The sequence below is a fragment of the Cydia splendana genome, chromosome 15 (assembly GCF_910591565.1).
Source record: "Cydia splendana chromosome 15, ilCydSple1.2, whole genome shotgun sequence".
Taxonomy (NCBI): Eukaryota; Metazoa; Arthropoda; class Insecta; order Lepidoptera; family Tortricidae; genus Cydia; species Cydia splendana.
Window position 1 is genome coordinate 6,775,274 of NC_085974.1, and position 26,143 is coordinate 6,801,416.

General features: G+C 36.7%; 1 protein-coding gene across 1 annotated transcript in view; it reads left to right on the forward strand.

Annotated features, from left to right (window-relative positions):
* The window catches only part of LOC134797569 (fatty acyl-CoA hydrolase precursor, medium chain), a 48,191-nt gene that overhangs the window by 7,884 nt on the left and 14,164 nt on the right, over positions 1 to 26,143 (forward strand). The window contains exons 2-3 of the mRNA XM_063769856.1: positions 18,666 to 18,775; positions 18,875 to 20,133. Of these exons, the coding sequence (XP_063625926.1) occupies positions 18,666 to 18,775; positions 18,875 to 20,133 (1,369 nt within the window). The remainder of the gene's footprint in view (positions 1 to 18,665; positions 18,776 to 18,874; positions 20,134 to 26,143) is intronic.

Here is a 26,143-nt window from a genome sequence, read left to right on the forward strand (position 1 = left end):
ATTGATCTAGAATCACACGTGTGATTCTAGGGCGCTCCACGGGTTAAGCCCAGTCCAGACAGGACAGTTTTTCGCCAATCTGATTAAATTGTCCGATCAAATCAGGCCGTGCGAACTGCGAACGCAAACTTCAATTTGGCTCGCCGATTTCAACCGCCGATTATGACAGATATTACCGATAAAATGGAGGTGCGGATGCAAGAATACCAATTTGTGACGTTTAGGGGCATTATTTTTAACTTTGAGGGCTCAAATTTCATCATAAATCTAAAATTGGTAATTAAATTGGAGATTGACGCCCATTTCATGTCTGATCAAATCGGTCGATTTGATCATCCCGTCTGGACTCCACTTTAGCTGGCCTTATATGTATATGTATATGTACAGGTGTACTAGCTTCTACCCGCAACCTTCGTCTGCGTTGGAATTGATGATGATGATTAATAAAAACTACTTACCCTATGTCCTTCTCCAGGCTATCTATCTTAATAAAAAAAATCATATAAATCGGTTAAACGGTTTAAGACGATAGGCAGGCCCAATGCCCTTGAGCGGCTGGGCGGAGCTAAGCGCTCTGTACCCGCACCACCCGCTTACCCCGCTCACTGCGATCGTACGTGAATTTTGTATCGCTGCACCGCCACGAGGTTCAAAGAATAAGATACAGCCCAGAGGCGCGCAGTTGGCGCTATACTCGTATGTCTCGTATATCTTTTGTTTGCAGATATTTTGTTTTCAAACATGATGATGTATGATTAGATCATGCATTTAGTGGAGGTCGTAAATTACATTTCACGGTTAATACGACAAATATAAATAAATCATTGTTATAAGTAATTTATAACAATGATTGTCAAAGAGAATTAAAGTTTACTGATTTTTAAACCTGCGTTTTATTGGTTTACCTTTGTAACTTTCTTAATACATGTGATGTTGCATAAGCAACATGGACATAAGTCCATGGGCGACGATGACCGCTTCCCAACAGGCGGCTCATTTGCTGACTAGCACATAAAAATACATTTCTCGAAAGAAGATATTTATAATATTTACACATGGCCGGGATATCCCTATTATAATTATGCCTGCCGAGTATGATATTAAACAGACATCAAAGAAAGTATATTTTATGAACATAAGGCCGGTAAATGTTATCGCGATTGAAATAATATGTATGTAAGAACTTCTCTCAAAAAATGCGAGGAAATACCTATAAAAGTTCAAGTAAGGACGGGACGTAATGACCTAATGACAATATTTCCACGCATGTTTGAGAAAACATAATTTACATCATAAACTAACATCATTTTAATAGGTAACAATCCTAAAAATGTAAATAGATGTTCGACGAAAAATGAAGAAAGAAGAAAGAATGAGAAGAGCCGACCCCAAATGATATGGGAAAAGGCTAGGCGAAGAAGAAGAATCCTAAAAATGTAATGGTTTCTGAATCAAACTATATAGTATATACCTACAACATAAATTGCTAATGTTGATTAATTAATAATTATTTTTTAGGAATCGAACTTTATTAAAAACGTAACATAAGTGGAAATATTGTCATTGCGTTCGTAATAATAGGCTGCGAAATACCGTGTTGCGCGCGCCAAAGCGCGTCACAACCAAATCAACTTTCTGCAGTTATTTAATCTTTGGCCACAATAACTCCAATTTTATTCTTGGGCTCAGCACAAGCATACAGAATACAAGGAAGGCACGGAGCGACGAGCGACACAGCCTCCTCGTCTCAAAGCTAGCACACGACTGCCGGCCACGCCTTTTTCGAGCTGTATACGCACCAAATGTTGAAAAATAATCGATTTCTTAAAAAAAAATTTATTGATTAACATTATTCTACCTTGCATTTGTAGTGTCGGCTAAAACATTTATTTTAGGTTAAAAATAACTTTAATCGAATAAACCGTTTAGTAGAAATAGGCAAAGTTAGTCGCAAAACGGCCTATCGTAATGTTCCTTTATTGGAAAATTTATAAGTCAAACGTTACGAATATTGTACATAAAACGTAGATTCATATTTTATTTTATTTTATTTTATTTTATTTTATTTTAGTACATGGAAAACCAACAGCGCTATATATATCCAGAAATTACAATAGAATCACAGAGCCAATTATAGGTTCTCACCTATAGAAATATAATAAATTATAGAAAGTTTATGTCGGAGAATGGCTGAAATGTGCCATCTATCGCCTTCAAGAGGCGTTTTGTCATGCAAACCTTGACAAATAGAGCAAACTAGGGTGTTACGTACACTTGAGTGGCGTTCGACGCAGTTCCGCCAAGACGTCATAGAGTGCGCTCTTAAAACAATTGAAGTCCAGAACAATTGAAGTTATGCTGTCAATCAATCTTCAGAAGGAGCACGATGAGAACGAACGGGAGAAGATGACGTCTGTGGCGGCTCCTGGGTCTAATCCACTGGTTTGCTTAAGATAAGAAACGTAACGCGTGCTGTGATTTGTAATGAGTCTTGTGCAGTAAAGATTGTGAGTTGAACATCGTATTTCATTGAAGGCCCTCGTCATCCACGATTGAAGGTTCTGATGTGCTGCCGATAGTATGATACGCCCACAATTCCCGACACATATATATTTTTTTCATAATTTTTTGTTGAACCGTTAAGAAGATATATACTCTAGAAAGTAGGAGTTTACGGCCAAAAACAGCGCGTAGCGCCTTAAGCGTGAAGAGGTAACAGATAGACAGACAGACAGAGTTAACTTTTGCATTTATAATATTATAGTATGGATAGAGTTATGTTGTGATATGGATTGAGAAAGCCAGAGTTTTTAACAGGGGAATAACATGACAAGTATCAAAGAAATTACATTCGAAGTCGGAAACGACGCTTGGAAAAGTCGAAGCGACTTCGCGTGTCACAGGCGTGTCAAGTCAGCGAATTAGCGAAATTTCGCTTGACGTAGCACGTCATTTCGCGTGATGTTTCATATGTCGTGTAAAGCCCGGGCTACATAGTCGACTACGTTACCTACTTGAGATCGCTGGCTGTGCTGCCAGACATTTCAACGTCATCATTAAGATGGGGCGGCGGGTGTTGTGCCATCACCCGGCCTCGCAAGCGATACGAGTCGTAACATATTTGTCTCCCGTGTCATCCATGTTTATTTATTACTAGCGACCGGCCCCGGCTTCGCACAAGTTAACAAATGGTGCACCTAAACCTTCCTAAGGAATTATTGGTAGATGAAAACCGCATGAAAATCCGTTCTGAAGTTTTTAAATTAATCGCGAACATACAAACTCACAAACAGACATACTCGGCGAGGGACTTTGTTTTTTAAGGTGTAATGATAGTGATGACGGTCACAAATAACAGATTATAACGATTTAATAGAACGAATCAAATTATCAGAAACATTTCTAATTAAATTCATCGTCAGTAGCTACCAGAAGCCGGGCTTAAGTTGAGGATCATTTTAAATATAACTTAATTCAAGTTATTTATTTTTCGTACGAAAAGACCTTTAAGAAGAAAATATCCTTTAACTTTTTTGAATCTATTTTACGGCCAATCCCAAATACATATTATCACTTTTAGCATGGGCTAAATCGGACCATTATAACATAATCTTCGATAAGGCGTAGGTGTAATGGATCTAGGGATCTATTAAAGACGAATAAACCCAAAAACTATACAAGCTGCCCCGTGAATTATTGCTTAATATTTGCCAAGATATCAATGTCCGTGTCCGTGATTCGGGAACCGAGACGTTCGCCCGAACGTCCCCAAGTTTACTTAGGCTTCAGTAATTTTATTGTTCTTCTTAGTGCAAGTCACGAGGTTGACAAGGGACTTGGAAGCCATTTTGATTATAGGAAAATTGATACGTCTTACGTCCATTTAAGTTTTGCATGAATATTGGTTTCTATTATATACAATTGTGTAATCAAAATCAAAGCTTTTGAAAGTAATTTTGGCGCGATGGATCAGACGTCAATGTGTTTTGATTAGTGATGTACCGACTATTGATTTGGCCGACTAGCCGACTAATCGGCGCTCGAATGGCCGATTAGTCGGTCGGCTAGTCGGCCAGATCATTAGTTTCGTATAAGTTCAGGTGAAAAACATTTGTTTTGCTCCTTTGGTTGCGCTATTCATCATATTAGCTTGGCTAAAAGGTGTTCTCTACAGGTTCAAAGACCTATCACAAGAATCCTCATTCAATTTCTGTCTTTAGTTCTTTTATTTTACGATCCTGAGCAGACCGTCAGTACAGCTTGTAGGAGGTATTCCAAGGCTCTATTTCCCGTACGTAGTCGCCAGTTAAGAACCTATCCCCTGTGGTCAGCGTCTTTACGAGCAACGTGCCCTGTCTAAGTCTCTAAATTTTGCAATAACATTAATTATGGCCAGTCATGGCTCTACCATTAAAAAAAAAAACAAAAACTAATTAAATATTAATTAAAAAAATCGACGTGCACATGAAATTACACGAGAATCAGTTGAGATCGACCTGTAGAGGAAAACACCAGCCCACAAACATCCGATAACGATCAAACAGTCAATTATTTACATGAACAAAAGGTTTCGTATGCATCTTGAATAGGTATTTTAGTAAAATAAACATAAAACATGTGGTATTCTTTCACTAATAAAGTGCCGACTAATCGGCCATTTTTGCCGACTAGTCGCCGACTAATCGCCGACTACGAATGTGGCCGGATAGTCGGCTTTCCCGACTAGTCGGCGACTAGTCGGTACATCCCTAGTTTTGATATATTGACGTCGAGGTAGGGTTAAGGAAGACTCGCGCTAGACCGGGCCGGGGCCGGGCCGGAGCTTCCGGCGCTGCGTTTTTTAATGGAAAGCACCCCGCGATCGCCGATCAGCTGTCATAGAAAATGACATGTCGGACGTCTCGGCATGGGCCCGGCCCGGTCTAGCGTGAGTCATCCTTTAGACGTGATAGGGTTAACCTTCAAACTAGCTTATTTAGATATCAAACGTATAGTTAAGATATACGCGTGTACCTAGGAGGCCAATTCGAGCTTCCTTTTTGTTATCATTAGCGCGAGCATTGCGCTCGTTTAGTATTGGCACAAGCGAGACGCAATGGCAAATATAAGGCAAATAATAACAAATTGACACCATTTAGGTATCAAATTGTAAGTTCACAGTGCCATCTTCAATGAATAAAATGACTCACACGGAAAATTTCCCAATAAACTTTTTATTGCAAAGTGACCGGTTGTCATTGCACCTAAGATATAATATTTTAAACTTTCGCGTTGAACATTTGCTACAACATATTTCTACTGAGTCTATCGCGAATTTATTTTGTTACCTTTATTTCCGACGTATTTTGCTGGGACATCAGTTATCCGCGACCACGACCAGTGTAACCTGTGTCGAAACGTCGGAAACAAAGGTTAACACAATAAATTCTGTTTTAATATTGCTCTTGAGTATGGAAATAAGAATTCTATACATACAGAAGTAGTGCATAATTGTTTTCCATCGTACTTTGTCGGAAACGTTCGTATATATTTGTCATGCTACTTCAGTCAACCTCAGTACTTTTTGTACCAAGACAGAAAAAAGCAAGACGCGTTAGTACGTTTCCGTGAAAATACGATGGAAAATACTTATGCACTACATCTGGAAAACGACGTGACAGCATCATGTCTAAACACATGCGTTATGTGTGTGAACTACTACTGTTAACGTTTATTTTAAGCAGAAAGTCTACACATACAAGTTGCTTAAAATGCATCTCATGTCATAATGTGATTATATAACCTACAATAATTGACTACATTTCGTTGCGTGCTGCAATTCTTTGACCAATTAAAGTAGATACCTGGAAAATGATTCCTTTTTAAAATCTCTACGTAAAGTCGTCTGTCCTACACAGAATTTTCTACATGCATGTAGCTTGTTAGCCTGGGTAAGGCGAATGTATGCACGTAATTGCTAAGGAATGTTACCATTTTTGTAATTTCTTGTTTAGTAGGGCAACGTAGCTCGGGTCTCGTTAATGTATGCACACTACATTGTTTGCTTTGAGCTTGATAATAAAAGTTAAGGTGACATTCGGATGCAGCAGCTTTACTGTTGCGACGTTACTCTACTGCAGTGTAGACGCGGGTGATATCACCGTCAATCTCCTTGATAGATTGCTATAATTAAAACAGTATGAAGGTGCATCTACACCGCCACTACACAGCAGCGTTGGAGAGTGTTGCTCCACAGTCGCTCTACAAAAGTTAACTTCCGTGTGGATGCTTAAGTACCTAAGAACTTGACAACTTTAGTCCTAAAGCCCTCAAATATCAATATCGTTTCCAAATCCAAGGTAGATCTGACTATATAATATTTAAATATATAGCATGTTAATAACTTTAAAAAATAATTTAAATAACACTAATAAAACTGAATAAAAATATGGTAGTTTTATGATGATGATTTTTAGGGTTCCGTACCCAAAGGGTAAAACGGGACCCTATTACTAAGACTTCGCTGTCCGTCCGTCCGTCCGTCTGTCTGTCACCAGGCTGTATCTCACGAACCGTGATAGCTAGACAGTTGAAATTTTCACAGATGATGTATTTCTGTTGCCGCTATAACAACAAATACTAAAAACAGAATAAAATAAAGATTTAAATGGGGCTCCCATACAACAAACGTGATTTTTGACCAAAGTTAAGCAACGTCGGGCATGGTCAGTACTTGGATGGGTGACCGTTTTTTTTTGCATTTTTTTCCGTTTTTTTTTTGCATTATGGTACGGAATCCTTGGTGCGCGAGTCCGACTCGCACTTGCCCGGTTTTTTGGGTAATGGTCTCAGAAATTCTTGTTATTACGGTATTTAATCGGTCTCTTATCAGTGAGTGCTGTTTTTAAAAGACGTTACAATCCGGCCTGCAATTCCATGCAATGCATTGTTAAAAAACATAGTTTAAAATGATGACAATTTTAATCATTATTACTTATAATGGAAACAAAAATACTTTGTTAATTAATCTCTTATAACTTACTAACAAATAATGTAAATTGGTTAAAATAGAACCGCGTGACGTGATACAAGATACAAACACTATCGATAATTAAAAAAAATTATAATGTCCAATTATGTAGGTACATAATTACTAATTAATGCATAATTACTAAATTATATGCCTATATAAACATAAAACGATAAATTTAGCCACAAACTGCCGTATTCGAACTTCAAGATATTGACAAGAGACGACACGTAGGTACTAGATACGTTATAGTTTAGATATCAACTAGTTCTCTTTTGCAGCACAATTCGGGCAACCAATGTCACTTTTACGTTAGATAGAGTAAGATATCTATTAGATGTGAATTGGATCTCTAAGTCATATCCTGTGGAAATCGTTCAAGATTATCTCCAGAATCGCGCAAATGTCAAATTTGACACGTTAGATCTTAAACATATCGTTATCGTATCTTGGTGATGTCTAAAAGATATCTAATAGATGTCTATTTCAAAATCCGAATCGGGCCCAAAGTTCTGTAGAAATTATCGTTATTGGAGGATCGGTAATTCGTTTTGCCGTCGGCATGAAATATTCCTGGAGCGAAATTTAATTTTCCGATATTCCTCATTGGCTTTCCAGCGTTCTTTAAATTTAATATAGAGTGACAATGAATATCTTGCAGACCTAGTTTTGGTTTTACCATCCTCTTGTAGTTGTCTTTTTTTATTAAATGTCTCTTTTATGCATGGAATAGAAAGGCATTCGAACATTAGAAATTGATATGTAAATGTTTTATCTCGTTTTGATACATTATGTGATGAAAATGATTATGCAAATAACAAATATGTCAAAATTTTATTGATTTTATCCGAAGACCGCTCTTGTACTAAATATAATATTGCTAAATTGAAAGCTAACAATTAAAACCTAAATTTAGAAGGCGTCTGTATTTTGGTTAGGTTACGTTGGATAGGATAGGACCTAGTGCATTTCCTAGTATTTTTTTTTCCACTTCTTTAGGTGCCTCTCCGAATAATAAAACAGTTCCGCATGATTATGGGTAAAAAGAGGTAAAAGAATTCAGTCACACTTTTATCCCGGTCCATTTTCAAATGTAATGTGACCACAATTTCATTCGAATACCGGTCTTTTTTTTTCTTAACAAGTCTTCTCATTATTATCTTGTAGATGTCATGTCTGAGAACATGCCCTAGATATGTAATATTTAAGTAAAACATATCCAACAGATACGTACGGTCTTCTTGCAACCAATCCCCCGGACGATTCATCACGATGGCAAACGATCAGTTTACCCTTTAGACGATAACACGAGCACTCCGTAATGTTGACAAATCGACGGATTAGGAACCAATACGCGTGAAAATTGTTCTCAAATACGACAGGCGGACGTATAGTGGCTTTTATTACATAGTAGAACGCGGACTTTGTTATCATTCTGCCGTGTTTCTATCGCGCCGATACAGTGTACGAATACCTAAGTACTTTCTAGCTGTAGATTATATTTTACATGAGAAAAAAAAACTAAATTTCATCTCATACAAAAAACTACTCTCCGTCACATTTTTGGGGACAAAAACGAGAAAGAATTTTGACCTACGAGCGAAATGTATGCGCGAATTATAACAAAATGACAACATTTTGGCTCATGGACGTGAAATTGGTATCAACTATAGGTACTTATTATGGTACCTACTTTAATTGAACTCCGTTAAGGATGACTCACGCTAGACCGGGCTGTGGCCGGGCCGGAGCTTCCGGAGCTTCGTTTTCTATGGAGAGCATCACGTGATCACCGGGGCCCGGACGTGGCACGGTGCGGGCCCGGCCCGGTCATAGCCCTGACGTCCCGGAGGCTCGTGACAACCCGGAGACTAAATTTTTCTCTTCGGGTGGTATTCTACTTGTTTAAGATCTTTGTCCAATATGCATTGCGTCTCACTCTCTCATTAAGCAAAATGTGAGCCACAAATACACATTGGACCAAGATTCGACAGATGGAATACCACCCTTCACAATATACATGCCCGGCTGTGTCGGAATATATTTGCCAAAATAAGAAGGTTGCAAAACGTCATAAATTTGTGTGTTAAATATGATGGTATAGCTAATTCGTTACTTGGTCGGTTTATATTAGGTACTTGGCGTCATAGCCCTGACGTCACGGAGGCTCCTGACAGCCCGGAGACTCAATTTTTCTCTTCGGGTGGTATTCTACTTGTTTAAGATCTTTGTCCAATATGCATTGCGTCTCACTCTCTCATTAAGCAAAATGTTAGACGCAAATACACATTGGACAAAGATTGGACAGATGGAATACCACCCTTCACAATATACATGCCCGGCTGTGTCGGAATATATTTGCCAAAATAAGAAGGTTGCAAAACGTCATAAATTTGTTTGTTAAATATGATGGTATAGCTAATTCGTTACTTTGTCGGTTTATATTAGGTACAGGCGTCTTTGATATAATATACGTCAAGATTATATAGGTTGGATAATGTCTTGATTTATTTTGTGAAATATGGAGGTGTTGCTGAAATGTAATTTAGTCGGATTATATTAAATGAGACACCTATTAATGTTACTGCTTGTAAAAATGATTCAATAATGAGCATGTAGGTGTATAATGAATACTAAGATACTAGTTTTTTCTCACATTCCCACTTATTACTTAGATACTTTTTATTTCGTACGAAGTTCATAGAAATATATATGTCAATAACGTATATATAGTTAGTCAAACCAAATTTGTCAGTAAATAAGAACAAAAAAACTATACTTATCCTTTTCTTTTGGGTGCTTGTACTAGTGTAAGACAAAGATAGTATGATTCTCTCTATGTTTGAAATGAGACAGCCCTTTGACAAACTATAAAAACCATTTTTATTCATTCATTTAGAGTTCAACTGATCTTCTATAAATCTGCCTGCACAGAGTACAAACATATATCATATTTTATTTGAGACCAGAACTTGGTTATTGTATGTATAGGCTATGTTTAGGCTTTGTGTTTAGTTGTGGTGGTTAGTTTAAGTGTTGCCAGAATGCAGCACTAGCATGTATTGTAAACCATAGAGTAACTTATGGCTTTGCGCCGCGATTCCCACACGAGTGTGGAGCGGGCTAAACAGTTTTTTGTCAATTTTTCACTATGATATCGAGTGATAGAGAGGCAGAAATCGAAATTCTTATTTTCGTGTTTTGCAGTAGGTCCTGGGGTTAGTGCTAGTAACGCCCCCTACGCAGAATTTTGCGTAATATTCCCTATTTCCTGCCTAAAATTACCCAAAGGCACTAACTACTGAAATAATACAATAAAACTCTTCGTATATTTTATTGTTCTTAAGTATATTAATGACTATGTATTGAAGTATCAAACCAGGGCATACTGCATGTGTACCTAACAATATTCAATTACAATTCTGCTAGGTACGGCCATTCCCACCAGTTCCAGAAAATTCCCAGTAGTTCAGTCCTGGGAATTTCCTTCCCAATAGTCTTACTGATAGTAAGATTTCGCGGCTGATACATACATAGAAAACAGCCATGACTCAGGAACTAATATCTGTGTTCATCACACAAATAAATCCCCTTACCGGGATTCGAACCCGGGAGCATCGGCTTCACTAAGGCTTCGGCAGGGTCACTAAGGCCAGACCGGTCGTCAAATGATGATGATGTAGCGAGAGGGGACTCATGCCATTCGAAAGTACATACTCATCAACCTGTTAATAAAAAAACATTGGCTTCCTGCCAGTTATAATATTACCTTATTATAGTATTCCGTGTTTCCTGCCGTCACCCTGGAACACTCCAAATGCAGCCACTTTTTATGTTCGAACTTTTATGAACAGCATTCATCACGCTACCTAAAAATGTCTATCAAGGACTATTGGGAGTTTTGTTTTACTGGTAAGTCTACTGGGTACAAAGTTCCCAATGGTCTTACTAGTAATTCAGGATAGCATAGCATAGCATCTAAACTATCACAAAGTATCAAGCGGGAGGCGATGACTGACGATATTTGCTCCTGGCCCGCGGTCTATAAGGTGGTTCTTCTGTGGAGTATGACACGAATCCCATAGCCTGATCCCTAGGCAGTCTAGGGGTCCTGGTTGCTGCTGCGGACTCTGGAGGTGTTATAAGTTTGGTGTATTTGCCTTGTATTTATTAGAAAACCTAATTCCCCCAATGGGAGTGCAATTGGACGGTCGACGCAGTCTTAACAACATTTTGCCATCTTATTGACGTGCATTTTTACATATCAAACAGCAAAAAATAAACTATTATTGAATAGGTATTCATAATCTCCTTAGATGTGGCTGCTACAGTCTTGATTTGCCGAGTGATCATCTGATCATCGCTTTCCGGTTGCAACTTGGTGCCATCGAGAAATGTCCATGGTACATACATGAAAAAAAAATTGTTTATAATACCATTAATTGTATCACAATACCTATTTTAAGTCTATTGCGAAGATACATACACACTTTGCAGATCAAACGTAGGTACCTAACTAACACGACATATCGCCAAACGTGAAATACGCGTCGTTAAGGTGTTCCGTCTGGTCTTCATCAGCAGTTTCACTTCATCAAATGTCACTCACTTTCTTTAATGTAAATGCTTGATTTGTTGGTCATCATCATCATTAGTCGTGTGTAATGTTAGCCTTGCATTTTACAAAACTTACAATCTAGACGAAATTATTAACACCCTAATACCTAACAACTTAAGTTTTTATTATATCAAACAGGAATTTACTATAGTGTAAATAACATTATTTGCGGTATTTGACGTCTGTCACTCACAACAGCAATACTACGTAAAATGTTTTGCACATCGAAATCACAAAGGAAAACAACTGCACTGCGAACGTTTACGTTCTACGTCTTTTTTTTTAATTTTAGGGTTGGCCGGACACCACCGTTATGAATCGGTAGTCGTCTAAGTAAATCGATATGAATTTTTCATTTTTCTTTTAATAAAAATAAGGAAAAGGTGGATAATTAACTGTAAATATGGATATATTTATCGTCACTTAACAGACAACAAATTTGACACAGAAATAACATAAATAAACTTTAAAATAGATCCCCAGTTAGTTTCAATTTTGACAATGGGTGCGACCTACTCGGTCGGTGTATTAAATACACCGACCGACCGGTAGCTTGCGGAAAACCATATAATTCTAGCTTTATTTAAATCTCAAATAAAAATTCATTATACGTCACAATTCGATACCTCAGTCTACGTGCCATCCAATCGTAATCGCTTGCTGTGACAATCGATTTGCGTTAGTTACATCTCTATATACGTCAGTCATAATGTGTCAAATACCGCAAATAATGTTATTTACACTATAAGCAGCAATTACTAAGGAATGAGACAGGAAAATAGACACTGGTACTATAGGAATAAATTCTTGCGGGATGATTATTCACAGAGGTAGAAAGACGGACAAAGAAATATGTGGGTCTTACCAATCTTATGATATGACCTCTGTTCCATGGGCTATGCTCGTTTGCCTCCTATTTAAAAAAATAAATACTACTTTACATAGCGCTGTTTTTTGGAAATGCTGTAGGTACATACATACATAATATTACAATTTGATTTATCTTCAAAGGATCGTAGACCTAAGTATATAAAAGGTTTAAATTTCAACTCGATCCTCCACTCGTTCCCGAGATAAAGGGTCTCGACAGACAGATGGCCCGATGGACGGACGGACGGACGGGCTGACGGATAGACGGACAGACGGACGGACGGACGGGCAGACGGACAGACAGACGGACGGATCCTTTAAGGGTTCCGTGTTTTCCTTTTGAGGTACGGAACCCTAAAAAATAACTTTTGCTTATATCATAGCGCTCTTTCTTTGGACATACTGTGTATGTATAGTAATATTACATTTATTTTACTCCTCTTCTTATTTCTCACGTAGTATGCAAGTAGGTACGTACTACTTGCATACGTGAAAGACATCACTATTAAGGTTACACTACTATTACTGCTAAAACCAAAAATTATACTTACCTACAGACAAACCTATGTATACTATGGATCAATGTATACTAATATGTAGGTATTACAAAGGCGAAAGCAGCAGCAGAAGTAGCTCTGTCGATCTGGTTCCTATGCTGATACAAACGGCGCTACACCATATCATACCAATTAACCAATACCTTGACACGCGGGGTAAGATGATACATATACCTGCATTCAACGTGTTCTTGCGTATAAATTCAAATACATTTAGTATCTTTCTACAAATTTAATATCACTATTTTTTCTCTCTTGACATGTTTATGATACTATTCGAAAATCATAACAGCGTCAAATATTTAAAAGTCGTAAAATGTATATAAGTAAAAAGGAATTAAGAAAAGAGTCCACAATCTAAGTATTAGAATCTTAGTAATTACAGGCTAAGCCTAAAGTGCCATTGCAATGCAAGCTTACCAATAAATATAAACTAGCGACCCGTCCCGGCTTCGCAAGGGTTACACAAAACCTTAAAAAATTATACACCGAAACCTTCCTCAAGAATCACTCTATTGATAGGTTAAAACCGCATGACAATCCGTTCAGTAAGTTGTTTTTGAATTTATCGCGAACATACATACACACAAGCAGACAGACGCGGCGGGGGACTTTGTTTTATAAGGTGTAGTGAGATGGAAACGGCTGAATACATACTTATAAGTCACAGGAAATCTGGAATTTACATATTTAAAGTATTATATTGTTATCTTCATCTGCACGGCTTTTTTGTATGAGGGCGTTGAAAGCGCTGGAGTGTTACTTGCGTAGTGGGCGCCCCCGCACTTTTAGTTACTTGTAAGGAGCAAAGAGAATATAGTCACTGGTACGGAGTGCCTAAAAAAATATTAAATTATTATACATTTGAACTTCTAAACTAAGTAGTGGCTTACAAAATATACCTACTTTCCAAATTCGTTATCTTATACTTTTTGAGTAAAATAGCTGTGACATATGGACAGACAGACAGACGGACATAATAATATCAGTATCCAGTGAGGAAAACGGGAAATATGTTTGTATGGAGAACCGGTCATTCCCTTTCCTCTTAATAGCTTAATATAATTCGGCACATGATTATATATATTTATTTGTAGGTAAGTACAGTCGCCATCAGATATATCGGACCGGCCAAGGTGCTCACAAATATCGGAACACGCCTCTATTGTCAGGGCGTTAGAGTGCGTGTTCAGGTATTGTGAACACCTTGGCCGCTCCGATATATCTGATGGCGACTGTACATGCCTATCTTACCTTAAGCAGAGAACCAGACGGTGACTGCTGGATATTGGTTTCTGAAATCTTGTTTTTGTTTTACCAAACGTTGTTTAATTCTGTCGTGAACTGCTTCGAAAAAGTCTTGGGTCATATGTAAATAAAGCTCTTTACATCATGTTGTGTATCCTCATTTTTCCGAACGTGTCGACCAAAGTGGATGTACGCCCCATTACCTAGAGTATGCAGTAGCCTCTTCATTAGTCATTAAGGCAGCCAGGGCCAATATTTTGATTTTATTATTTCCTTCCATATCCGCTTACTTCCGATCGAACCATTTTTTTCAATCTGATTGACAGTTATTATGACATTTGTCATGAACAGTCAGCACGGACGTCCCGGTCGGCTCGGATAGTGTTGGGTAGGACTCGAGTCCTTTCAGTCCTCTGCTTGAAGACTACTCAGTTTTTCAGACTCTTATAATTAAGTTAAAACTCGAGTTCTTTTCAACTAGAGAGAGACCCAAGTCTCTTGTAGAGACTTGACTACTTTTCAGAGGACTCTCGTTATTTTTTACTAAAAATTTCGAAATGCATTGTCATTATGTATAACTTGTAGATTAGATACATACCTAAATCATACACAAACCCTTAATTTCTTTACTGTTATACAGGAAAAACCTATAAAATTGTTCACGGAGTCTTTATTTGGAGGCTCGAGTTCTTTTGAGTTGCTCTTAAAAAAGACTACAAAGGACTCGACTCGGGAGAAGTTTTTTAAGCGCAGTCTTGTAAAAACGAGCTGTTCTTCAAATTCAGACTCAAAGGACTCGAGTTTCTACAAACACTAGAGGCTCGGACATTGCTCGGACAGCACTAGTGTTAATGTAATAAACTAGTGTCGGGTGGCCCTGACGCCACGGTCCCGGAACGGCCCGGTCACGGTGGCGCTCCTGACAGCCCCTGTGTCGGCTCGCTCCGGCCCGCCCCGGTCCGGGCACGGCCCGGTCTAGCGTGAGTCATCCTTTATGCGTTTTATCAGACTAAAATATAAGCTTGAAAGTATCAATATAACAGTCCCAAGAGTATCTTTTGTACCTTGGACGTTTGCAAATTGTACAAAATAGGCAAAATTAGGTATTCTAAGTCCCAAAATAGTAATAATACTTAACATGCCCAAATAACCTAAAATTTATATTAAGTACGTAACGACTCTTAATTGTTTCACTACCGGTCTATAAAAATAATGGCGTTTTTTAAAACTGAAATGTTTTCATATTCTAAGGACACAAGCTACAGTGAATGACACTTTTATACAAGGACTGTGACTTTGAACATGGTTCGAATTTTTTGCGACAAATAAGTACCCAATTTTATTATTCCCAATACTTTATTAAAGCATCTTGGTAGAATATTTTAAGAACGGAGAGATAAATAACTGGCTCAATATTAATTATATAACATCGAACAATCATTAGGGAAGGTATTGAACTCGGCATTTTTTTGCCGACCGGTAATTTAATGAATGTTAATTATTCTTCTAATAATGTCAGGAATTAACAAAGTGTACCTACAGATTGTTGTAATGAAATAATAGTGTTATGAGTAAAAAAATAATAATATGCTCAGAATGAAGAATTGACCATTGTACATTGTGCTGAAACGTTATGGCGTTCTTTATAAATGTCTATTAAATCTAACAAGCCCTTGGTAATAGTTTGTCCTTTTATACACCGTGTTTTTATTGAATTCCGTTAACTTCGGGGTATGGTTAAGTACGTTTAAGAAAACTAAATGGCATAGTTAATTTTGAAAAAAAAAATTTTTTTTGCTTTTTTTTCAGAAAAAATAATATTAAAAAGTAATTAAATGTAGCATATAGCGTTGTTGTAACACGGGCATTACATTTAACTAAACCAAACAATTGAAATCTGTGACATATCAATGTCAATTCGAACATCGATCGACCGAGATTTTACTTAAGTTTAGTAGCAAATGTATGAACTCATTCTAAACACTAATCAATATGTAAACCGGCCTTAAGGCAAGTGTACAAGCTTGTAGAGGCCTTATAGGAAAAAAATAAAATATTAATTATCTTCGAAATGGAGTTAATTAGAATATCGGTGTCTTTGGGAAAGTTACTTGATTTAAGCTCAGGTATGCACCCTTGAAATTAACGGAAATAAAAAAAAACACGGTGTATATGCCATTTTGACATTTGTGTTTTTTAGAAAGGAATAAAATTAAAAAAAGTTGCTAAGTTTTATGAATACGGGGTTAAGTAGATATAATCATTAATAAAAGCAACATAAACAGCACGGGATTAGGGAACCAGATAATTATGAAAATCGCAAATATCTAATAAACTATAGCAGCATTCCTACCAACGAAGACAATGATCAAGGAATCAAGGTTGATAAGCGTTGCAATGCCGAAATTTTGCCAAAGCATAGTTAAATTAAGTGCTTATAGTTTAGCGATGCACTATCTACAATGATGAATAATGATGATGATGATGATGATGAGATGATGATCTATAAACACGTCAGCCAAAATAGGAATTTCCAGCCTTGTGTAAGAGCAACAACCAAGCTTCGTCCGTTTATATCACACTGTAGGCAATTCCATATTTCCCGACCTTTTCAATAATCTTCAATATTACGCCAAGTAAGCATTATTAATTTTAAAAATAGTTTATTTCTATCAACTTGTGCTTGCAAAGCTTAAATTATAACACGATATAGTTTGCAAAAAACATTACTCGTAAATAAAGTGTCATACATAAAACTTATGCAAAAATTGACCGAGTGACCTAATGACTTGGTCAATAATGACGTAACGTTCTTAGAACCACAACGCCAGCAAATAGGCTTCACGGCTCAAGTCGTTAATGCAAGTATTCCGTGCCAATTTACTTAACCCTTCGTTATAAAACACTTTACTGACCTTAATCCTACTTGTGACCTAAATATGACGTGTAGACTGTAGGCCTGTGACGGAGTTGGAAATGTTGGTGTGATTAATTTGACGTTAAAACTTCCTGGCGAAGTTTTAGTCGCCATTTCAGCCATGTGTCATTTGCTAATTGCGGGGACGATTTTCAAAATAAGGCTACATATATATCTACGTAGTTTAGGTAGTTAGTTAGGGTTCAAATCCTGGCTCGTACCAATGAGTTTTTCGGAACTTATGTACGAAATATCATTTGATATTTACCACTAGCTTTTCGGTGAAGGAAAACATCGTGAGAACATCTGCGAAGAAATTCAAAGGTGTATGTGAAGTCCCCAATCCGCATTGGGCTAGCGTGGGGACTATAGCCCAAGTCCTCTCGCGCATGAAATGAGAGGAGGCCTGTGCCCAGCAGTGATTATTATTATATTTAGTCATCAGTGACGGATACTTTACTATCATACCTATAAATACGTAAATTCTACATAAGTATTAGGTCATTACCTATGAAATTGGCGTTTTGTTCGGAGAATTTCAACGAAACACGAATTTCCATACAATTAATTTTGCGGATATTTTTTTGATGGCTAATTCAAACCAAACAAAATTTTTCCAGTAATTTTTGACACCTTTAAGGTATGTTTTCAATATCTCCATTTCTTGAAAATTGGTACCATTAGAAAAATATAAGTAATTTTAATACTCGAACCGACAGCACATGAAAAGACCTATTTTCAAGGCTTAATTCTGAACACTTAACAATAAAAAATAACAATTAATTGTATGTAAAATCGTTGTTTATTGAGTGCACTGTAGTTTTATTGTAATTGTGTATGTACTTTTGTAAAAAAAAAAAACTAGGATCAGACTTATATCTATGAACAAAAACGCCAATTTCATAGGTAAGGACCTAATACTACGTCATCATACTTACTAGTCGTAGGTATATTATATTTTCGTAATAATAATCGTTTTCGTTGGGATGTGGAACCACATCGCTAGCTGGTTTTTTTCCAGTGCAATTACGATTAGTCAACGCAGGGCAGCTCGTGGCTGCTGTGTTTTATCGCTGACTGTTTTTTTCTTGCAACAGGCAACTAATACTCATCGATGCAATTCTAATAAACCCAAACACAATGAGTTTACGTTGTTTCATTACAGAGTTCCTATGGTCACCTTCTGACCCTCCTGTGTCCATTATCAGATCAGCTCGATGGTACCGCACCATTGCATTGTCACCCAACTTACATAGTATATACTTATGTGAAGTTTCAGCTCGTGGGAAGTGGGTCTAACTTAGCTTGCAAGATTTGATCCGATCATATCCTACATACAAACATTACAAATTAAATATAAACAGTATCAAAAGCTTGTAAAAATTGTGCTGAGAATACTGGCAATATAATGGCAATATAATTGAATATGATACGTTTTTGTTTCAGGTTTCAAAATAGAAGGCGGCTATCCTACGATGGTATGGTTTCATGGCGGCAATTTCATGAGAGGCAGTCCCAACGATTTAAACCCATTTCAATTGGTTTTATCACAAAAAGTAAGCACATAATACCTATTATTAGATTTTTATATAAGGAATTTAAAAAACCAACAACAAGCTTACACAGACTATTGAAACGCAATTCTTTAATTTCAGGTAATATTTGTCTCAGTAGCCTATCGATTGAACATATTCGGATTTTTTTCGACATTAGACCAAGAGGCCACTGGAAACTACGGCATATTAGACCAAGTCGCTGCTCTGACCTGGGTAAAAAACAACATCGCAGCATTCGGCGGTGACCCGGAAAATGTTTGCATTTTCGGACACGACGCTGGAGCCGTAAGCGTTGGACTGCACTTGATTTCATCTTACTCATCGGGACTGTTCCAAAAAGCCATAGCGATGAGTGGAAATGTCTTGTCACCAGACACAGTCAACACACCTCGAAGAGAAGTTATAACCGTCGATAAAGTTGCTACAGCCTTCAGTTGTTTCCGAAAACCGTCCTACCAACTACTAGGTTGCCTTCGGAGAGTGCCTTTTCAAGCGCTTTTACAAGAGGGAGAATATTTGACGGAATGGAAACCAATTGTAGATTTAGGATTTAGCAATGTCACAACACCATTTCTACCTGACCTGCCTAGCAAATTGTTCAAAGATGAAATCTTTAGTCCAGTACCAGTATTGACGGGTTACACTAATATGGAAGATGCACTTCTCCTTGCTAAGGATAGTGACGATACTGGAATCAGTCAAAAAGAATTCGATGCAATGAGAGAAGAAATAGTCTTAGCTGATATAACAGTAGACAATACCTCATGTTTCACTAATCAGCATCATATTCAAGATGCTGTTTCTTTCTTTTACAAGCCAATCCCACCGACGTCGAATGAAACAATACTGAGAAAGCTGTTCTTGGACTTTTATACTGATAAAGTACACGGGGCTACTACTTATCAGTTGGCCAAACAGCTGAGCCAACATGCGCCCGTCTATCTCTACCGATTCGATCTAAAACCCTTCTCTGATATGGCCAACGAAGGTATCCCGGACTGGATTTCGGTGCCACACAATTTCGATTTAATTTTCACTTTCGGTTTACCACACTTAGCTCAACCTAAGGATTTGAACAAATGGGATAAAAGAGATAAGAGTATTTCTGAGATTATTATGAAAATGTGGTCCAATTTTGCTTGGTACTCGCACCCGACTAACTCAAGTGTAAGAATTGAATGGGAAGCTTTTGAAATGGAAAAGCCAGGGTATTTGATAATAGACAGGAATAATTTCACGATGAGTACCCCGGAAACGATTAACTATAAAGCTTTTGAATTTTGGACTGATTTTTATCCGAAAGTTGTGGAGATTGGTACAAAGTGTTGTAAGGAACCAGTTGATGATTCGGGATCTACCTCAATATTCACCAGGGGACTTTTCCAAAGCTTGCTTACGGTTCACATTATAACAGTTTTAGTATCGTAGCAGTAGCAGTTTAGATTATTTCTCCAAAAATCAACGCGTTATTTTTATAAAGTCTATTAACCATAAGATGTTTAGTTTATTTACTAATAAATATTATTGCTACGACATGTTGAAATGCAGAACATATTTACGTCTAAGTAATTTCTAGAAATAATTATATTAAAAATAATACATACTCGTTTTATTTAATCTTCACTTGTTTAATATTCTCATAGTGATGTGTTCCTGCCGGGAATAGGTAAGGTGGCACATCGAGGGTGCATCAGGCGGGCCGTAAGTTTGTCTGACATCCAAGCTTCTCTACTCATTTAATATGGAAACTTTGCCTAAACCGTAACGATTACACAAATTTCTTTAAATTCTATTTCTAACCTTTGTTCTTGAACGCCAAAATGAATTAAATACCTATTTTTTAATTTATATTTCCAAAATGTTCACTTCAGATAGTAATTTACAGTCTCCTTAAAAACCCTATTTGCATGTACAAAGTTCATGCTGTTTGTCCTTGAGACTAAGGTACTTATTCTCGTTACTTACAGAGGTTTTGGAAGACCGGTGTAAATGAGAACTCTGTTTAAGCATAGTAATTACAGTTCCCTGAGTACTGGGGGCCTAGCCAAGCTGACAATCATTGATAGAAAACGCCAATTGAAACTTAAATAAATGTATGGAAATAATCACGCGACTTTTCGTAGCATCTGTCATCTCGAGACATTTTTACTTTTCGTATGGCATGTACTATCACGCTCCGCGATTGTTACGCCATTTAGGGGCCATGCTAAATTGGTTGTTCCATACTTACGCTATGGAAAGTCCAATTTAGCTAGAACCCTAAATGGCGTAACAATCACGGAGCGAGACTGTTCGTACAGTCACGCTCCAAGTCGTCGACAGGCCGTGGCACAGGTCAGGCATTATACTGGTAAGACTTCACATCTGCGATTATAAAGCAGTATAAATAACTAAAAACCCAAGGTCGATTGGTCAGGCGACCTTCAGTTTCGTCACGGTACCTGCAAAGTTCGATTTTATCTTGACTTTTATACAGCAGCTTGTTGACACGAAACAATATATTACGCTAGTATTCTAGAATTACTTATTATTGGACCTTGACACCGTTGGACCGATTTCCATGGAAGTTTATTTTCTTCGGTAAGTGTTTCTTGCAAATAGTGTGCCTTTCCTGTGAACGAAGCCAAAAAATAAACTTTTTCCGGTGCTATGGGCAGTTCTCAAACACGATTTCATTTCAAAGTACATTTTTTTTTTTTTTTTTTTTATCATTTATTTTAGGGTGATTTTGTATGGAGAAAAAAAAGTTGTGATATTTTTCCTGACTTTGCTCACCAATGGAGTCTCCCCACACTAAAAACTACCTATTTCAATCTTCGAAAGAATCGAATAACGTTTAGAGGTTGCACAAGTTGAAAAGGTAGAGTAAGAACCCCATACATTGCATGAAAATGAACTATGTTCTAAAATGACAAAATATAATGAACTGATACTAAAATCGAATGAGAAAACTGAATTTTGCGTCTAAAACACGATAAAAGCACTTTTCCTTTGGAAACAGGTGGAAAAACTGAAAAATCTTAATTAGAACATTTATCGAGTAACCAAAATCCAAGTTTACTACTAATTTTAAAATTTATTTATATGTAGAAGGTTCAGTATCACACTACTCTCCGCTTGGATGGTATCCGCTTAAACCATTTTCTACCCTCCGATGTAGAGTCGTTGGTTATTTGAAAAATCTTTGTTGATATGTTGTGCAACCTCTAAATGTTGACCGATTTTAATTTTTTTTAACGTATAATATTATTTTATCAGTTAGAACAAGAATTCGAGCAAAGTCAGATGAAAATCGAAAATTCGGAAAAATGAAACACCCTAATTTATTTACATACAATATATATACAGTGGTACTACTAAACTAAATTAATAACTAGCTTAAATCTAAAATAGGCCCTTGAGGCATTGTACCAAGGATGCTGGCGGCATTTCCTCGCTGTATCGCATGCGCTGATACGTTGTGCGAGGTACAAATTATAAAAACATGTTTAAGAATTTTTCTTTAATATGTAAAGGATGGCTCACGCTAGACCGGGCCGCGGGCTTCGTTTTCTATCAAAGCACCACGTGATCACCGATCAGTGTCATAGAAAATGACATGTCGGACGCCTCGGCCCGGGCACGGCCCGGTCTAGCCTGAGTCACCCTTAAAGCAGTTTTAATTGAATGTGATAGTTTCAGAAATGTGCATGAACTTGCCGAGAGCGGCTTTTTCTCTCTCGTGTTTGTCAAATCTCAGTCTGTTCTTCAAGCAGTTGCGATATTTTTAAATCTATGACGTCGGGTGTATGGGTCTCTCGTTGACAATAAAAGTCCCTTTGTCGTTTAGCCCAAGTGGGAGTATGGGAGCATAGCTTTTAGCACCAAAAGCTTCTGTGTGGCACGGCAGATCACTTACTTTATAGATGGAGTACCGTAAAACTACACAACTATAGTCAAAAATCTTCCAACCATAGTCCAAATCCAAAACTCTCGTTTAGGTGAGACTAATTTGAATATAGAGTTGATTTTGCTTTGTATAAAAATTGAACGACGCAAAACAAATGCAACTCTGCTCCAATTGGATATGATTTAAATTTAACTGAATAAGTACTATAGGTAGGACCTTGGGCCTTACGAGGATAAAATAATATTTAGGTGATCAAACAAGAAACCCGTTTAGTTTTAAATATCCGTCCGACCGTACTGCCGTCCTAGTCTAAAAGGCAGTTTTTCGACAAAAGCTAGTTTCGAGATAATCGCAAAAAACCAACCCAAACATCTTTCTTGAATTTCTACGAAACGGAAAAACTTTTTCCATTTTTTCTTTTTGTATGTGGTAGGTATATATATGTACTTATTTTAGGTATTTATAGTATGTTTCTAAACAGCTCAGTTTTTTTTAATTTTATAAAAAACACTTTAGATTAGTATGAAGCTTAAAAATGTGTAGGTCGTACTAGTCAAGAAGGCGGTAAACATGCGTTATGCGGCGTTCTAACTTAGTTACGAAGTAGAAACTAGGTAAAAACGCCGTATATGTCACATGCTGCCTTTTTGCTTAGTAACAATGAATAATTCCCACTTGAAATCCTAAGTTAAAAGACCTTATAGCAGCTATTCGGCCTTTTTGGTTAGTATACTAGGAAAAATTAAGATTTTGTCCAGATTTTCGACTAGCGTGCTAGTGTAAAAAAACGTATACCACCAAAAACACCGAATATACGGTTTTATAGATTAGTATTTATGGAAGAAATGGGAATAAAAAATAGACACGTAGTTTAAATGTTTATTTATATACGATCAAAAAACGCCATACTACTAGGCTATTATTAAAAAAACGAGATCCAGCGATTACTTTTTGGATTATAAATCTTAATTACCATACAAAATTAACATATAAATTGGGTTATTCCCACTAGTTACCATCAAGTTGTTACCAGTGGTAACTAATGGGATTTGTTTCCCCGTAGTTACCACTGGTAAAAGGTGGGATTTTTTCCCCAGTAGTTACCACCAACATTTTTTTACAGTGCAATTTAAATGTCTTTTATTATATGAACAAAAAACACTATACTACTAAGCTTTTATTAAAAAAACGAGGTCCAGCGATTACTTTTTGCATTATAATCTTAATTACCATACAAAATTAACATATATATCGGGTTATTCCCACTAGTTACCATCAAGTTGTTATAGTTAAATAGTAATAAAAACAGTATAAGTAGAATACTATAAAAATAGAGGCTTTATTGAACCCTATTTTTATAGTATTATAGTATAGTGTTTTTTGTTCATATAATAAAAGACATTTAAATTGTACTGTAAAAAAATGTTGGTGGTAACTACTAGGGAAAAAATCCCACCATTTACCAGTGGTAACTACTGGAAAAAAACTTCCCAGTAATTACCACAAAACTGAGTTGGTGGTAGCTACTGGGAAGAAAGGTGGGAAATAAATTCCCAGTAGTTACCACTGGTAACAACTTGGTGGTAGATACCTAACTGGTGGGAATAACCCCATAATATGTACAAAATTTTAATGTGAACAGTCTTTCTGATTTTATTTGTATCATAGGCTAGATTTACTCGACTCTACTAATGACATTACATGTACTTCTAATGAGCATGAGCAACGAAACTTAAAAGAGTCCGCAATAAGCTCAGCCGAATTATTACTTCCCATAAAAACGGAGATTCGTACTCATTTTAAAACAACGTGGTGGATTGTAATAAATTGCACATACAATAACATAAGGTATATCTATACCAGTACCTAATTAGTTTATATTCCAACAAAACTAATGAAATAGAGGAAAAATAAGTTGTGTATGAAAAACTTATATTCGCTGTATTTTTTTTTATTATGGTATCTGAAGCTACACATTAATTACAGGCATAGATATACCTTATCATTTAGTGAGTACAAAGTTTTAGAGCAATCTACCTAATCGTTTTAAAATGAGAGCGTAACTACGTTTGTATGGAGATCCCAGCTTGCTGCTGACTTAAATCTTAGCAACCATCTATCTTTGTAGGTGACCAGTTTTCGCATACACGTAACTCACCATAATACATAATGTTTTACCGAATTCGTGGCATCTCTAATAGTTATTTTAGTTTATTATCAATAGGCATCGAATCATCGAGAGTTTCATCGCACGGTAAGACGTTAGCGAGTTGTGTAGTCTACATTAGCAATAAAATTAAACTCGTATTAATTCCTGCACATACTCTGTCATTTATTTAATTCTAAAACGCATTTTAGCGGTTGTACCTAATTAAAAATCAGATTCAAATTTTAATAAAATTATTTTTCTATTAGATTACAAACTCATAGCTTTTACTATTTTAACATACAACTATTACCTAATACACGAACATACCAACTTATTTTAAGATACATATTGTTTTTTTATAAAACCCACTTAGGTATTTAATGGCCTAATATATATATAACTCTCAGTTGGTTTTTGGATGGACCCAGGTTCCATACAAAGATGCCCATGGTCCTTTGTCCTGGTTATCTAAATACTTAGGCGGAAAATGTTATTCCATCCATAAGAATTCTCATTAAATTTCCCTTTAAAACATTCTTCAATAAGATTTAAACTCTTCGTAATGTCAAATACCTACTTGGCTTATAGGGAATTAAACCCGATACAATTAGCTCTAATATAAATTTGATTTTATTTAAATAAAAGCAGTCAAACCGTCGAATGAAAAAATAAAACTTAAACAACGTTTGCTGTAGAAAAGTACGTATGAACAATTTCATCAACACAAACTACGCTAGAAAGACGTATTTGCTGTCGAGCGTAAGTATTTGCGAGGCAATTTTAAAGTATATACCTTGATAAAAATGATAATACTCGAAGGTACTGATTGTAAACACTACATATTATTGATAACATATGATGGTAATGCAATAATAAAGTATTTTTCTTACTTTGGCGTTCCGTCAATATGCCGCGCAAAATGCCACCTCCGCTCGCATACCGGCAGCCACAAGCCTGCGCTTGCGGCTGACGGCTTTTACTTAGCATAAGGGTGTCTTTCGGCGCGCGGGGAGCATGACGAAGGTTGGAGCATATACTGCGTTATAGACTAGTTAGACGCACTTTCAACCATTATAAAAGTTTGTTTGCGTTTAATACGACGTCCATACAAAATAAGAAGAACGTATATCATTTATACGTTTCTAAAGACTATTATGGTGACGTAAAAAAGTTAAGTGATACTAGGCTTAAATGACGTATGAGACATTTAAACAAAAAAAAATACTATACGGTTTTTTAGACTAGTATCAGATCTAAAATTTTGCTACAGATCCTAATCTTAAAGCGCGTATAGCGTCTTTTACGTATTTTTAGCCTAGTTTTTGGCTTA